Source organism: Melitaea cinxia, chromosome 24, assembly GCF_905220565.1.
Source record: "Melitaea cinxia chromosome 24, ilMelCinx1.1, whole genome shotgun sequence".
Classification (NCBI taxonomy): domain Eukaryota; kingdom Metazoa; phylum Arthropoda; class Insecta; order Lepidoptera; family Nymphalidae; genus Melitaea; species Melitaea cinxia.
In genome coordinates, this window is record NC_059417.1 from 9,998,010 (window position 1) to 10,013,634 (window position 15,625).

At 34.3% G+C, this 15,625-nt stretch overlaps 1 protein-coding gene across 1 annotated transcript; it reads right to left on the bottom strand.

Moving 5' to 3' along the window:
• Positions 1 to 10: 10 nt before the first annotated feature.
• LOC123665344 (carbonyl reductase [NADPH] 1-like) lies at positions 11 to 965 on the bottom strand. Its single transcript, XM_045599657.1, has one exon. The coding sequence runs from the start codon at positions 915 to 917 to the stop codon at positions 60 to 62; it is 858 nt and encodes a 285-aa protein (XP_045455613.1). The 5' UTR covers positions 918 to 965; the 3' UTR covers positions 11 to 59.
• Between the last annotated feature and the right edge of the window lie 14,660 nt (positions 966 to 15,625).

Genomic DNA, 15,625 nt, shown 5'->3' on the forward strand with positions numbered 1-15,625 from the left:
TAAAGTTGTGTAAATGCGTTAAATTGTTTATTGCTCAAGTCATAACAATATACTTTAATTTAATCTTCATGTTTATAGTAATAATCACCTTCAACGTCATACCAATCCACTATTTTTTTATTATGCCATAAAAATACGCCTCTCAAATTTGGCGATGCCTCTAAGATAAGATATAGAATTAGCTCGGCCGCTTTATCTGGGTCTACTTTCCCTTTTCCCAGGGCCATATCTGTATTTACATAGCCAGGATGAACAGCGTTAATAGAAATGTTTCTATCATTATATTTTCGTTGCTGTACCATAGTCAACGCGGTCAATGCAATTTTCGAAACCCTATGCTCTGCGTGTTTCCCGCTATCGGCAAAATCTTCTTTGTTAAACGTTCCGTTTTTCACACTTTCTAAATAGCTACCGACAAAGTTATTTATATCTTCAGTTTTTAAATCTTCTTTTGTCAAAATGCTGAGCCATTTTTTATTTTTTAAGTTCGAAAGATGGCCACATGCGCTTGAAACGTTGACAACTCTAGCACCATCTCGTAGTAACGGATATAAATACTCCTCAATATCTAGTAGACTACGATAATTTGTATCGATATTTCTTTTAGCGACTTCGTATGTAGGGTATACCTGTTCCCATTCTAATATACCCGCGTTGTTAACGAGAACATCCAAATATCCGTGCTTTGTTTGGATATGATTTGCAAATACTTTAATACTATTTCTGTCAGTGACATCTAATTGATGGAAAAGTGGTTTTAATCCTAACGCGTTCAGCTTCTTCACGGCTTCTATTCCCCTTTTTTCACTTCTGGAAGTTAAATATACAACACCATTGAATCTTTGACACAACAGTTTGACAACAGAAAATCCTAAGCCTTTATTAGCGCCAGTAACAACTGCGACTTTTTCTGTCATGCTTGACACGTCTGATGTGAACCTTGAACGATGTAATACTGAGTAAATACCACTATTATTACGACATTAGTCATCGTTAATTTATCATCGTTGATAATGCTGTATATACTATTTACATAAATGACACATACGAATACATCTATTCGAACGCAGTAGTCAAGAAGCCTAGTGGTAAGAGCTCAAGTAAGTTCAGCTATGGTTACGGATTCGTTTCCCGGCGTACTTTTTTTTGTTAATTGTTACAACATTAATGTTACATTAGGCATTAATAAATATTTTTTTTATCTACGAATTTAAAAATCCTTTATTTATTTACTTTTACAAAAAAGGTAAGATATATCTATATATCTATACATATAATAAATTAATGGTAGGAAAGTCAAAACTGTACATTGAATATTTTTTTAAAATAATACTTGGGGTGTGATTTACAATCGATACCGAAGCAAAAATATAGTCTTTAGAATTTTTGTCTGTTTGTCTGTATGTATGTCCGGGATAAACTCAAAAAGTAATGCATGGATTTACTTCAAATTTGGCACGAATTAAGAAGTCGGGTCAATATATAGGCTACAAATTATCACCTACGGGGAACGAGCAGTGAACCTTTATTTCTTCAACGCATTCTGTAACAACGCGTAATCTAACGACGCATATTTGATTGTTGTTATTACGCATATTTGAATGTTGTTATTATGTAAATAACCATGCTCTAAACTAGCTTATAGTATCAGCATTGCACCCGTACGAAGCCGGGGCGGGTCGCTAATAGAAATTAATTTTATAAAAAGCACATAATCGAGATAATTTTATTTTTCGAATTGTTCAGACTTGTTCAAACAGGGATATATATGTAGAAAAAGGTTGTGTCCTGGTACATCTAGGTTATATAAGGATAACGTTAGCTGGAGAGCTCATAAGTTTGTTACTTCTTGGCCAGGTTACGTAAAATTTTTAGGAATAGTGTGTGAATATTTTAAATACTAACGAAAAATTTATCAGAAGTATAAGTTTGTTTACAAGAGAATACCGGCTTTTTGTGCCCATAATTTAAAAAAAAAATGGTAGATGAATACGCGGCAAAATATAAAAAGGTAAAAATTCACTTCTGAGAATCTAGCAAACTTATAGTTATAGCCAAAACCTATCTTGATAACGAGTAGGAAGACTCTCCTTGTTAGTGTGAAAAAGAGGGTTGGGGGAGGTCAAAAATGGTAAAATTCCGCGTGAGTTTTTTATGGCCTACAGCAAGATTCATCATTCCAGCCTATTGCAGTCCACTGCTGAACTTAGGCCTCCACAAGTTCGCGCCAAAAATGTGTGAACTTATGTGCGTTGCCCATAGTCACCACGCTGGGCAGGCGGGTTGGTGACCGCAGGGCTGGCTTTTTCGCACCTAAGACGCTGCTGCCCATCTTCGGCCTGTGTGTTTCAAAGCCAGCGGATAGATGGTTATCCCGCCATCGGTCGGCTTCTTAAGTTCCAAGGTGGTAGTGGAACCTTGTTATCCCTTAGTCGCCTCTTACGACACCCACGGGAAGAAAGGGGGTGGCTATATTCTTCTTTGGTGCCGTAGCCACACAGCACAGCAAGATTATGTTTATGATAAAACGCAAGATATAAATGAGCAGTAGATTATATGCTATTAGATATATATGTATTTCTTTGAAATGCGTTCAGGATAAGATATTATTTGTATTTGTACGATAGATGCGAACGTTATAATTAAAAAAATGTAATCTTCATTGAAAATGGGTTGTCTGGAAGAAATGGCTAATTAGCCATAAGTCCGCCCATTGTACTTCACTGTCTTTAACTATCTTTATGCTTTTTTTGTAATATATTTGTGGTGTACAATAAAGTATAAAATAAATAAATAATAAAATGTAACAAAGACGTTATAGTTGAATGACCTTCAATATCAGTGTTTGATAATTTTATATTTTTATTTATATGTGTACAATTCATAATTATGTAAACAATTATACTATGATTTATAGTTTATCTATTAGTAATGTAAAAATATATATTTATAATATACAAGCTTTATCCCGCAGTTTTATACAAGTAAATTAGTAAAAAAAGACACTAAAATGTTATTCCTACTTATAGCCTTGCTCGGTAAATGGATTATCGAACACTAAGATAAAATTTTGTTTATTATTTTATTCATAATTCTAGGCTACTTTTTAACCGACTTCAAAAAAGGAGGAGGTTCTCAATTCGAGTGTGTTTTTTATATGTTAGCTCAGAACTTTTGACTGAGTGGATCGATTTCAATGATTTTTTTAATCAAAAGTTAGTGCGTGTCATGCGATCCCATTTAAATTCAATTGCTATTTTGCTAGTACTTTTCGTGTTACGATAAGTCTAAAGAGTCTAATAAAGCATATTTACTTAAATATTTTTTCGTCGACCTACGTTGACCTCATAACTTTTCACTGGGTATACAGATTTTGATGATTCTTATTTTAATCTAAAGCTCCCTGATGCTTGTTATGTAGTCCCATTTAAATTTGATGGAGATTTGAAAAAAAAATTGTAAAAATATAAAAATTCTTCCCGAGCGGGAATCAAACCACTACACCAGAGCGGTTACTCACATACAAGCTTGTCTTAGAATAATGAGTATTCTAAGACACATTACATGTTTGCTACGTTGTGGCATTCCAAGTTAAGTATGATATGTTGATTACTATAGGCCTACTGACCCTAACGGGAATTATCAAGGCAAACCACAATCCTTGTATTATTTAAAACGTTTTTTTATACAACTAGGTCGGCAAACAAGCTTACGGTCCATCCATCAGCCTATAGACGCATGCAGCATTTGAAGCATTCCCAGCTCTGGTCAGCTCTGGTCATCTTACTACCCACAGGAACACAACACTGCTTGAAAGCAGTATTATTTAGCAGTGATGTTCTGTAAGGTAAAGGTAGTCCCTAACTTCCCATGTCGGGTTGTTCCATATTTCGAGCAGGAAATGTCTAACTACTAGTCCGATTTGAAAAATTCTTTCAGTGTCAGATATCCATTTATCGTTGATGGCTATATATCATAACGATATGACCAATAGGAGCGGAGCACTAATGAAGAATGTTTCAAAATCTGGTTTGTTTTTCCTTTTGAGAGCTTTCCCTTCATACCCTGCGTAGAAAGTAAAAGTTTTGCAAAAATCATGTATGACAGAATTGTTCCTGTTCCACCCGGACGAAATGACAGGCAAAAGCTAGTGTTAAATAAAATTAAATGTACTTATTTTATATACCTGTTTATATTAACCCGTTGGCGCAGTTTGTAATGACCCTGCTTTCTGTTCCGAGGGTTGTGGGTTCGATTCCCACCCCGAGTCTGGGTGTAATATAAATATTTATTTATATATTTATATAAATATGTATTATTTATAAGTATGTTTATTGAAAAAAAATGTAGCTATGTACACAAGCATTGTGTTGCTTACTTTAGGAACAGACGACCGTGTGTCTATTGTGTAGATATTTATTATTATTATTATTATTATTATTATATTACCAATGCCTAGTTCAGATAGTTTATGGCAACATGCCGACCACAAGGACACCGCTAGTTAGTTTAAATTGGTAGAGTTGTATGAAAAGTTTAATTATACTAGTATATAATAGTATAAATGTATCAAAACAATCTATCACCTACTATAAAATGTTAATATGTTATATGTTCTGTTTTTACAATAACTTAAAGTATAGAAAAAAAAGATATTAATTTTCTTTATTAACTTAGTTTAAATTTTCTAGGCCGCCGCAGCCCCATCGTTATAGTAGTTTCTCGACAGAAATTTACGTAGAATAAGGAGTACCTTACCTCTACTGTTCATAGCAAATTAAGTCAAAAGGGTCAATCGTTATTATGAAAAAAGAAGCACTTCAATTTATTTCGACGAGTAATACAACGTAGGTAGTTGAAAAAATAGTCAATTAGTAAAAATAAACTAAGATCTCGACCAAATTAAATGGAACCACGCGATATGCGTCAGCTTTCGACTGAAATAATTGTGTTTGCTCGCAAACGAAAAAAAAACCGACTTCAATTACGTCGACAAGTAATACAACGTAGATCGACGAAAAATTGTCAAGCAACTACGCGTTATTAAAGATTACTCAAAAAGTTCTTATCAGATCTCGATGATATTTATATGTGACCACATGATAAACATCAGCTTTCGATTAAATTAAAAATTATCAAAATCGGTACACCCAGTAAAAAGTTATTACGGATTTTCGAGAGTTTCCCTCGATTCCTCTGGGATCCCATCATCAGATCCTAGTTTCCTTATCACAGTACTAAACTAGAGATATCCCCTTTCCAACAAAAAAAGAATTATCAAAATCGGTACATCCAGTAGAAAGTTATGCGGTATAATACAACGTAGGTCGACGAAAAAAGCGTCAAGTAAAAACACATTATTAGATATAACTCGAAAAGTAGTTGTTAGATCTCAAATAAATTTAAATGGGACCAATTGGCACACACCACCTTTCGATTAAAACAAAATTTGTCGAAATCGGTCCACACGGGCAAAAGTTCTGATGTAACATACATAAAAAAAAAAAAAAAAAAAAAAAAAAAAAAAAAAAAAAAAAAAAAAAAAATACAGTCGAATTGAGAACCTCCTCCTTTTTTGGAAGTCGGTTAAAAAGAATCATAAAAATCGGTACATCCAGTAAAAAGTTATAAGGGACAGAAAAAGAAAAAGTGCTATAGCACACATAAAAAGGTACAATCGAATTGAAAATTTCCTCCTTTGTTTAAAAAGGGTAAGTCACGAGATTCTCAGATAACACATTTTTTATAGTTTTAAATAATTTTTTAACATAAAAATTAAATAAAGGTTTATACATTATTTTTCTTTGGGGCTAAAAGGGCCACAGCCCGGGGCCGTATTCCGCCAGGGGCGGTGCAAGACTAGCTTACGTACAAGGAATCTGAAAAAATTATTAATTTTGAATAATAAACTCTCATCTGTGAAAACAAAAGGTATCTAAACAAATGACCAACCGAAATATTTAAAAATAAATTGATAATTTCCTCAATACATACGCCATTCTTGCCTTTTTTTCATAAATTTATGGGGCGGTAAATTAAAATGGCCCGGGGCATTGAATCTGAAAACACACCACTAGAAGCAATGTATGATATAATATATTTTTTCATATATAATGTTAACATTGTCTTTAAATAACCATTCATTCATACCTACGTTTTATCCTAATCTCTGTAATGAGCAACCTTCAAAACGTATGTTCGGTTCGAATTGAATCGGTTTAAGGTCATTTTAATATCTATTGTTTTACAAATGAATATTAAAGTTATTATAGGAAGTAATAAAGCTTTACTAATTGACAATGAGGTCAAATTTTAATTTTTGAGATATTTAAAGTTTTTTTTTTAACAACTGCAGAAGTAATTATTATTCTCTAAGCAAAGGTTTTAACCATTAATAAAAGTTTTGAATCTGGATGGAATCGCCTTGTAAAACAAATTTCCCATTTCCGTATAAGAAAAAATAATTCCCTTATCATGAGTAAGGATTGCTTTAAAAATCAATCGTTTTAAGTTACAAGAGACTGAAGGCGACGTACATATTATTACGCTTCAGCCAACGCATGTCATTATTTAAATTATCAAATGTGTTGTGGGGACCTGGTTTCATGCATCATACACAAACTTCAGTTAACCGAATTCGGATAATATGCGCTGGCACTAAACGATTTCACGCACACGTACCTAGCCTAGTTTCTGACAATATGCGGTGAGGCTTACGGATTTCACGCACACATGTACATATCTCAGTTAGCCTGGTTTCTGACAATGTAATATTTAGCGATGCCACACACACGTGTCGAGCCTGTTTGTTAATTTTTAAGTAATGCATTCGTTTTAATTACGTTGATTCTCATCCTTGGTTCAAATGAGCTAATTAGGGATGCGTGCGTTGTTTTAATTATATTGTTATGTTTCAGACGTGTTAACATTCGAGTGAGGTTAAGGATATGAACAAGTTTTATTTCGAATTGCTGCAGAGTTTGTTGTTTACTGGAATAGTCTATACTTCTGTTTTTGTCAAAGAATATAGTAGTTTTATATTATGTATATTATCGCCACAATATAAAATACGTTAAACATTTAATAGATTAAAAATAAGAATATAAATATATATAATATATTAGCTTTGTATAAAAAAATAGATAAAAGTGAGAAAAAAATGTTTTGATATTTGAATACCTGTCTTATTTGAATGATGGATGCTAGCAGTAAATAATATAAAAAATATATGCTTAACGTGTTCTCTGAGGCACGGTGGGGAGACCCACAAGGACTAACAACCAGACCGGCAATACATGTTTGTATAAACACAAATATCCACTCGGAGCGGGAACCGAACCCACGACCGTCGGTGTTTAGGCGCCGCCGACACATGTATCATTTACATCAGAGCGGTCGCCACTGTGTTTCATGCAAGATTTACAACAGATGCTAGGCCCTTAACAAATATCTAACTAGAGTCGCTTATGTTTGTTAATTTATCAGTTACAATTTATGCTATAATATTATATAGTTAAGTCATTTATTCAACTATAAATACAGTGCAACTGCAACATGAATAATTTAATAATATAGTATCATCAGCATAGTAATTATTCCACATATCTTTTAATCATCCACCGTTACAGTTCTGAGACAATTTATATAAATAAAATCTAAACAGTCATTAATGCTACTATGGGGTATATTTATATACAAACTTTTTATATCAAAATAATAACACAGTTCCATTACCACCTTGGAACTTATAAAGCCGACTGATGGCGGGATAATCATCCAACTGCTGGCTTTGAAATACACAGGTCGAAGACGGGCAGAAGCGTCTTCGGTGCGACAAAGCGAGTCCTGCGGTCACCAACCCGCCTGCCCAGCGTGGTGACTATGGGCAACACACATGAGGTCACGCCATTTTTGGCGTGAACTTGTGGAGGCCTATGTCTAGCAGTGGACTGCAATCGGCTGAAATGATAATGATGAATGATGAATAATAATCAAACCTCATTTTATGTTTTTTTTAAAATATTTTTTGATAGATGCCAAAATTTTATATTTAATTTTTTTTATATAATATTGTATATGTCTTACAATCTACTCATTCTATTATAATGTTTTGTAGGTTATTTATTGTTTTATTTGTTGTTTAGAAGAGATAGTTTTTAATCAGTTAACATAGTCGACAGTGGTAGGTACTAGGTTTATAATTATCTTAATATAAATAGCTAATATTAAAAATGTGAAGTAACAATCAAGTGCTAAATAAAAAATACATACCTACTAGTCATGTAACGAATGTGGGATTAATCATATGCGCGAATGTGAATGCGAATAATTGTCCACAAAATTCGCGAATGCGAATGCTGTCTTTCTCTTATAAAGTCCGCTAAAAAGGTATAAAATTTTGTATTGGTCATGTTTGAACCAAGAATATTCGAGCCAAGACGGATTGTATGACCCATTTCTGTTATAATTAGGGTTTTTTTTTTATACATCTAGGTCGGCAAGCAAGCGTTCGTCTTACCTGAAAGTAAGCAATAACCGTAGCTTATAGCGCCTGCAAGCATAAGCTCCTGCAGAAGCATCTCAAGCATGCTGCCGACCCTATTCCCAGGTTAGCGTGAATGAGAATGCGAATATTTGAAAATTGTAAATATTCACGAATGCGAATGTGCGAATATTCGTTACATCACTAATACAATTTTATGAATACTAAGTTATTGCTACACGTGGAAACTTGTCAATGGCCTTCTGTTGTTATAATTTATATTATTGTTAATGTTAGCTGTAAGTTTCCCAAATAAAATACCTATTATACGTTATCTAAGTAGCAACTATCGAGATATTTTGATGTATTCATAGCTATTATGATAAAAAAATTGTTTTGAACATCCTTAAGACTGCATCATTAATAATTGTAATGTATTATTAATGGTGTACGTATATTATTTATGTACCGTAAAGAAATATAATTAAAATATGAAAAAACAACGGAAGAAGTCTCAATATGTTATGTCATTCTTTATAATAAAACAGTTTATGTAAAACAATATTATAAATATGATAGATTTTATTTTTGTTTGTTTTATTGGATAAATTCAATAAACGCTGAAATGATTTTAAAAATTCTTTAGCCGGGAGAATGCTGCGTTATCTCTGAGTGACAAAGGCTATATTTTAACGTGAAACAGTAAAAAAAGCGTAGATCGCGTGGGCGAAGTCGAGGTGGAAAGCTAGTAAATTACAATATAATACTCATACAACGTTAATAGTTAGCATTTATATAAAGAATTACTGAACAACAGTTTTTTACTCAAGGTTAATATTATATATTTATTAGTTTTTGATTTAAGTGTTCTGTGTGTCAATTATACGCCGTATTTAATTCATATCATTTTAAGGCTGTTCATAGTAAACGTCACATTAAAAAAATCAATTTTAACATATACAAAAAAAAAGCAATCAATCTACAGCGTATCAAATATAATTTATCTACAAAAAACCATAAATGTCTACACGTGCAAACAAAAAAAAAAAAAACAGGAAATCTTGAATATATTTTTAATAGTTTCAGTTTTTTTTTCTAATTAAGTACAAAGAGGTTTTTGCATAAAGTTTTTAGCGTCCGAATTAATTAAATGATTAAAATCAAAAGGCATTAATGATTTATGATGATGTTATTCAAATTATAGACTAAGTTAGAGATTTCGCATTCCAAAATGTTTTGAAGGAACTTTGAAATTTTGGTTATTTGTTCTTTAAATATAAATATTTTTAAGTTTCCCAATTGTTTTAGTTCGCAAACGAAAAAAAAACCGGCTTCAACACAAGCCTTCAGACAAGTAATACAAAGTAGGTATACGAAAAATAGTCAAGCAAATAAGCGTTATCAAAGATTGCTCAAAAAGTATTCATCAAATCTCAATAAAATTTAACCGAGACCACTGGACAAGTTTAAGTTTTTGATTAAAATAAGAATCATCGAAATCGGTACAACTGTAAAAAGTTATAAGGTATAATACAACGTCTACGAAACAGAAATCGAGTAAATACGCATTATTACTCATACATACAACTCGAAAATTACTTGTCTGATCTTGAATAGATTAAAATGGGACCATATGACAAGCACCACATCTTGATTACAAAAAAAAATGAAATCGGCCCACCCAGTAAAAAGTTCTGAGGTAACATAAATATATATTTTATGTGTGTGCATGTGTATGTGTAACATTATATATATATAATAAAGCACGTTAAGCTGTAGGTCCGGTTGTTATCATGTACACCTGATAATTCGTTACTCATAGTAGGGAATGTATCCGCCTACCCGCATTGGAGCAGCGTGGATTAAGCTCTGATCTTTCTCCTGTATGGGGGAGAGGCCTCTACCCAGCAGTGGGATATTACAGACTGAAGCGTATCCATTGGTTTTCTTGTACTTAATCGCTTAAAGTTATAGTAGGTACTAATTATTTTTCGGAGGGGACTTGTCACTGCCGAGCGTTATCACCGCGATGCTCGGTGACGACGAGTCCTGGAAGGCGATGGTCTCCTTCTGCGAGACAGTAATGTCCCAGAAGGAGAACGACGAGCGGATGAGAGAGGGGGCCGCCGACGAGGCCTCCGTCCGCAGGTGACGAACGGGGGTGCGTAGGAGGCGCTACTTAATGCGTCTCCAGTAACGCCCCTGTGCCCATGTCGGGCCGGGATGGGAACCCGGTCCTGCTAGACATGGCGTCGTCGGGATTGTTCAGAGGTGAGCCGGACAGTCCCCATGGAGGAGAAGTCTGGTCTTTTCGCCGAGGCCAGCCTGTCGCTGGAGGGATCCTGTTGCCTGCAGTTCCGGGACCCTCCAATTAAAGCGGCTGAAGGCTCCCGCAGGGGTTTTGGTCGGTAGTGCACCCCCAAGTGCTAAGCCGACATACGGTCTAGGAATGCCTACCCGGGCATCCTGGATATCACCCGTAAATGGGTTACCCTGCGATATCAAAAAAAAAAAAAAAAAGGTACTAATTATTTTTATCAAAATTTTTATCGTCTACTTCTTATTTGTGTAATTAATTAATGGAAGTTTGTTATCTTGTTGTCATTTATAACATTTCTTATTGTTTACTCGAAGTGGACAAGCGTCGACCTTAAATACTAAATCAATGACAATAATTAAATAAATATTTGGTTATTTTGAACAAATATAAAAAGAAATGAAACACTGTACACGTTCAACGCTTTTTTATTTAATTTTTACAATTTAATGTTTAGGGTACCGTCCCGCAAAAGGAAAAAACGGAACCCTTATAGGATTATTTTGTTATCCGTCTGTTTCTCAAGACCCTTTTTCTCAGGCACGCGTGAAGGTCAAGTCAAGGAAAATCAAGCTGAAATTTATATCAAATACTCAAATCTACCGCCCCTCAGAGCTGTGAAAAAACCAAACTTATAAGCCAACGCAATCAAAAGATACAGTCGCTTAAGCTGCAAATTTTCGACTCGCAAGAGAATCAAAACCTACAGGTTAGGTACTTCCCGTGAAATCATAACCTTGAAATTTGGTGTGAATCAACGTCTTATAGCACAGATAAAGGAAAAATTGCGAAAGCATAAATTATTAGTTACATCATATAATCAAAATATTTTTAACAATTTTGTTTGTACGGAACTCTCGGTGTGCGAATCCGACTCGCACTTGGCTGGTTTTTTCCACACAATGTCCTGACAATGACAACCCAAACCCAAAAAAATAATAATAACCAGTTTGGTGCAGTCGTTTGGAATTTATACACGAAGGTAAAATTCTACGATTCATTTTTAATTTGTATAAATTTTTCGAAAATAAATTAATTTTTTTTTGAAAAAACAAAAAGTTTGTGGTAATACGAAACCTTCATTTTCATTTCCTCTGACCTAAAAAAAAATACGAGCGAGAACATTTCAAAATCTGTTCCCGATTATCCCCGACAAATCTAGAAAATCCCGCATGAATGACAGCCTGTAGTATTGGCTCATTGGATTTATAAATGTAACTCAAGCGTGAATTTACCACATTGACTTATATTCTTATATATATATTATGTTAATATAAAAAACGTATTTGGTCGCGTGGATTACATATTACCATGTATTTGAGAATCGTGACGCTTCCACTGGTGACAAGAGAGCTAGTGCATTTTTTGCCCAGAGAATCCAAAAATGCAGAGCGATTCAACGGGAAAATGTTACCAGCATTCTTGGCACAATTCCACGCGAACATGATTTGTACCAAAACTACCTGTAAATCTAATATATAAAATTCTCGTGCCGCGGTGTTTGTAGTTAAACTCCTTCGAAACGGCTTGATCGATTCTCATGAAATTTTGTGTGTATATTGGGTAGGTCTGAGAATCGAACAACATCTATTTTTCATACCCCGAAGTTATAAGGAGGGGATTAAGGGGGTTAACAACATATATGGCAAAACAACGTTTGCGGGGTCAGCTAATATTTATATATAGTTATTAAGTTGGGAATTGCAGATATGTATAATGTTTAACATATATATACGATATATAAAAATAACATACAATACAATATTGTAATACAATAGTTAAGGCCATGACCTTAACCAGATAATATACTCTTGTGTTATTAAGAATAAAGCTAAGATATTTCTTGCGCGTGACTGTACAAGAAATAAATAAAACTAGTTGTCGCCCATTGGTCGAAATTCAACCATAATTAATTTAAGTTGTTAGTTTGAACATTAAACAAAAGAGTAATATATACGTGTGTATGTCAAATATGTTGAAGTGTGTGTAATGTTTTTTTTTATTGAGTTAATGTATTATAATTAAAAAAAAAATAGAATTCTACACTCCTTCCTTCTTTTTGTTCCTCCTCCTTCTTTCCTTATTTTTTTTTGTAAATATAATAATTATTTATATCGAACTAAATTACAGTCTATCTTTCAAGTTGGATAAAACTGCACACGGCGTGCAAATTTGCGCGGACAAACAACGTGACGCGTAATTTATATAATATGTTAAGATAAGTGTGCGAAATTTCATACTACTCCGTCCGCGTAATTTTCGTAAAAAGGGGTACAAAGTTTTGGCGGGGGGGGGGGGAGGGGGTACAAAGTTTTCACGTATTAATATATAGATTATTAAATTCATTCATTGATATCTAAATTATTCTTTGATTGCTAAAATGAGTTAACCTCAGTGTTAACCTCGATATTATAATATACAAAGTTAACCTTCAAATTTCAATAGCTCAAGATATACTGAAACAGGCCAAGTGTCAGTTTTGTTGGACTGGATTTTTTTATGCTATACATGTTTTAATGAATCTATTAATATAAGGCCAGAATAGGTCATATTGTGTCAGTGTCGTGTTCCTGTTGGTGGGTAAGGTAACACAACATCACCCCTTCATAGTGCCACATCCACCTTCGAATCCCTAACCAAGCCGAGAACGAGTTCATGAGATCCGCACCCGGTGGTCCAGGGTGACAAAGGTGACAAAGGATATAGATAAGGAAGATTTAATGAAGGCGAATACGGCCTTGTGGCCACAGCCCAACCTCCTTCAACTCCGCGCCTTTTGGCCCACACCCACCCTCGAACCGACCCATCCGAGACGTGTGATAGTCCAAAGCTGGCCCAAGGGCTTGTGCACACCCGTGCCCACCACGTATGCTCTCAAGAGTCCACTCTGATGAACCAGAAGGGCGGCCGGAATGCACCCTTCCCAGTCGATCGTTCCCCGCGATCAATTCCATAACTGTGGAACTGCTGTCCATCCCTTTGTCCAAGGTGCACCACGAGGCACAGTTGCCACCCCTAGGGTACATTAACCTAGGTTTGTAATTGCCTAATTTTAAGATTTAACAAATTTTTATATCGATTCTTGTTTGCTACTTGACTTTTTGTTTTTATTTAAATGTTTTTGTGAGTTTTTTTTAGAATGTCGATAATCTTATGACATTCGTTAAATGTGTATAACCTTTGTCAAAATAAATATTTTCATTTCATTTTATTTTGTTACATAACGTACACGTGTAGTTTTATTAATTTGAAAGACTAATTAACAGATGAAGGTATATTGATTCTAGCGCTGATTTGAGTCGATTCTCATAATTATTTTATTGATCCACGTTTTTCACAGACTAAATAATATTGTGAATTTACTTCATTAGTATTAACTAAATTTAATAATATAATATATTAGTAAGTCCCGATCTCGGGAACTTTAACAATTGTGTTTGCTAGCAAACGTTAAAAAAAACCGACTTCAATGACTTCGACAAGTAATACAACATGAGTAGACGAAAAAAACATTACCAATCGCACTATTCGCCAAGATTCCCCTCGATTTCTCTGGGATACCATCATCAGATCCTGGTTTCCCTATATATGGTACCATGTTACCACACTTGAGATATCTACTTTCAAACAAAAAAAGTATCAGTAAAATCGGTTTATAAGCAACAAAGAAGACGAGACACACATTAAAAAATAAACAGTCGCATTGAGGAACCTCCTCCTTTTTTGAAGTCAGTTAAAAATAAGTAAACATCCCATTACCGAACAAACTCGTCAACATAATATTATATACAAAAAATGTCGATATATGAGAAATCTCATTTTCCACGCATACTTTACAACAATTATAATTGACTTAACATTTAAAAATACTACACAAACGCACGTATACACGGCACAAAAATACCGACAAAAACTGTATTATTACACCACGGCCTTCGCACAACCGGCTATCAAACCTACGACCTTTTATGAATACTGATGCACTGATGAACGTCCTACTGTGTTTTTATGATAATCTGATGTCACTTTATATATTATAGATTTAAAAATCTTTTATATAACTATCTGACCTCGCAAACGTTGTTATGCCATAAATATTATTTCTAGAAAATATTTTAAAAACAAAATAGTTTACGTTCGATTCTCAGATCTACAAAATATCTACAAAATTTTTCATAAGAATCATTTTACGTGACATTTTGGAGAGTAATTTAAATTAAAAAGTCGCCATATTATTATTATTATTTTTTATGTCACTAGGTCGGCAAACAAGCGTACGGCTCACCTGATGGTAAGCAATTACCGTAGCTTATAGACACCTGCAACACCAGAAGCATCGCAAGCGCGTTGCCGACCCAATCCCCAATCCCCCCAGGAGCTCTGGTCACCATACTCACCAACAGGAACACAATACTGCTTGAAAACAGTATTATTTTGCTGTGATCTTCTGTAAGGTCGAGGTACTACCCCAGTCGGGCTGATACCTACAAATGTATACAAAAGCTATTAAAGACAGGCGTTAATCAAGCTATCAATTTAAAGTCAAGTGGGGAGAAATTTTGTTTCTTTTTCTATATCACTACGTAGATAGCAAACAAACATACGACTCACCTTATGGCAAACGGTTATCATGTATCATATCATATCATGCTAGTGCGTTGCCGACCCTATCCCCTGATCATTCCCAAAAGCTCTGATTACCTTTGTCACCACAAGAACACAACACTACTTGAAATCCGTATTTAGCTATAATGTTCTGTAAGAATGAAGAACTTCTCCATTCTGGTTGCTCCAGATTTTGGACAGGTCCTTTTGTGCCCTAAAAA

Excerpts from the sequence above, each read along its gene's own strand:
- LOC123665344 (XM_045599657.1), bottom strand. The coding sequence starts at position 917 with ATGACAGAAAAAGTCGCAGTTGTTACTGGCGCTAATAAAGGCTTAGGA.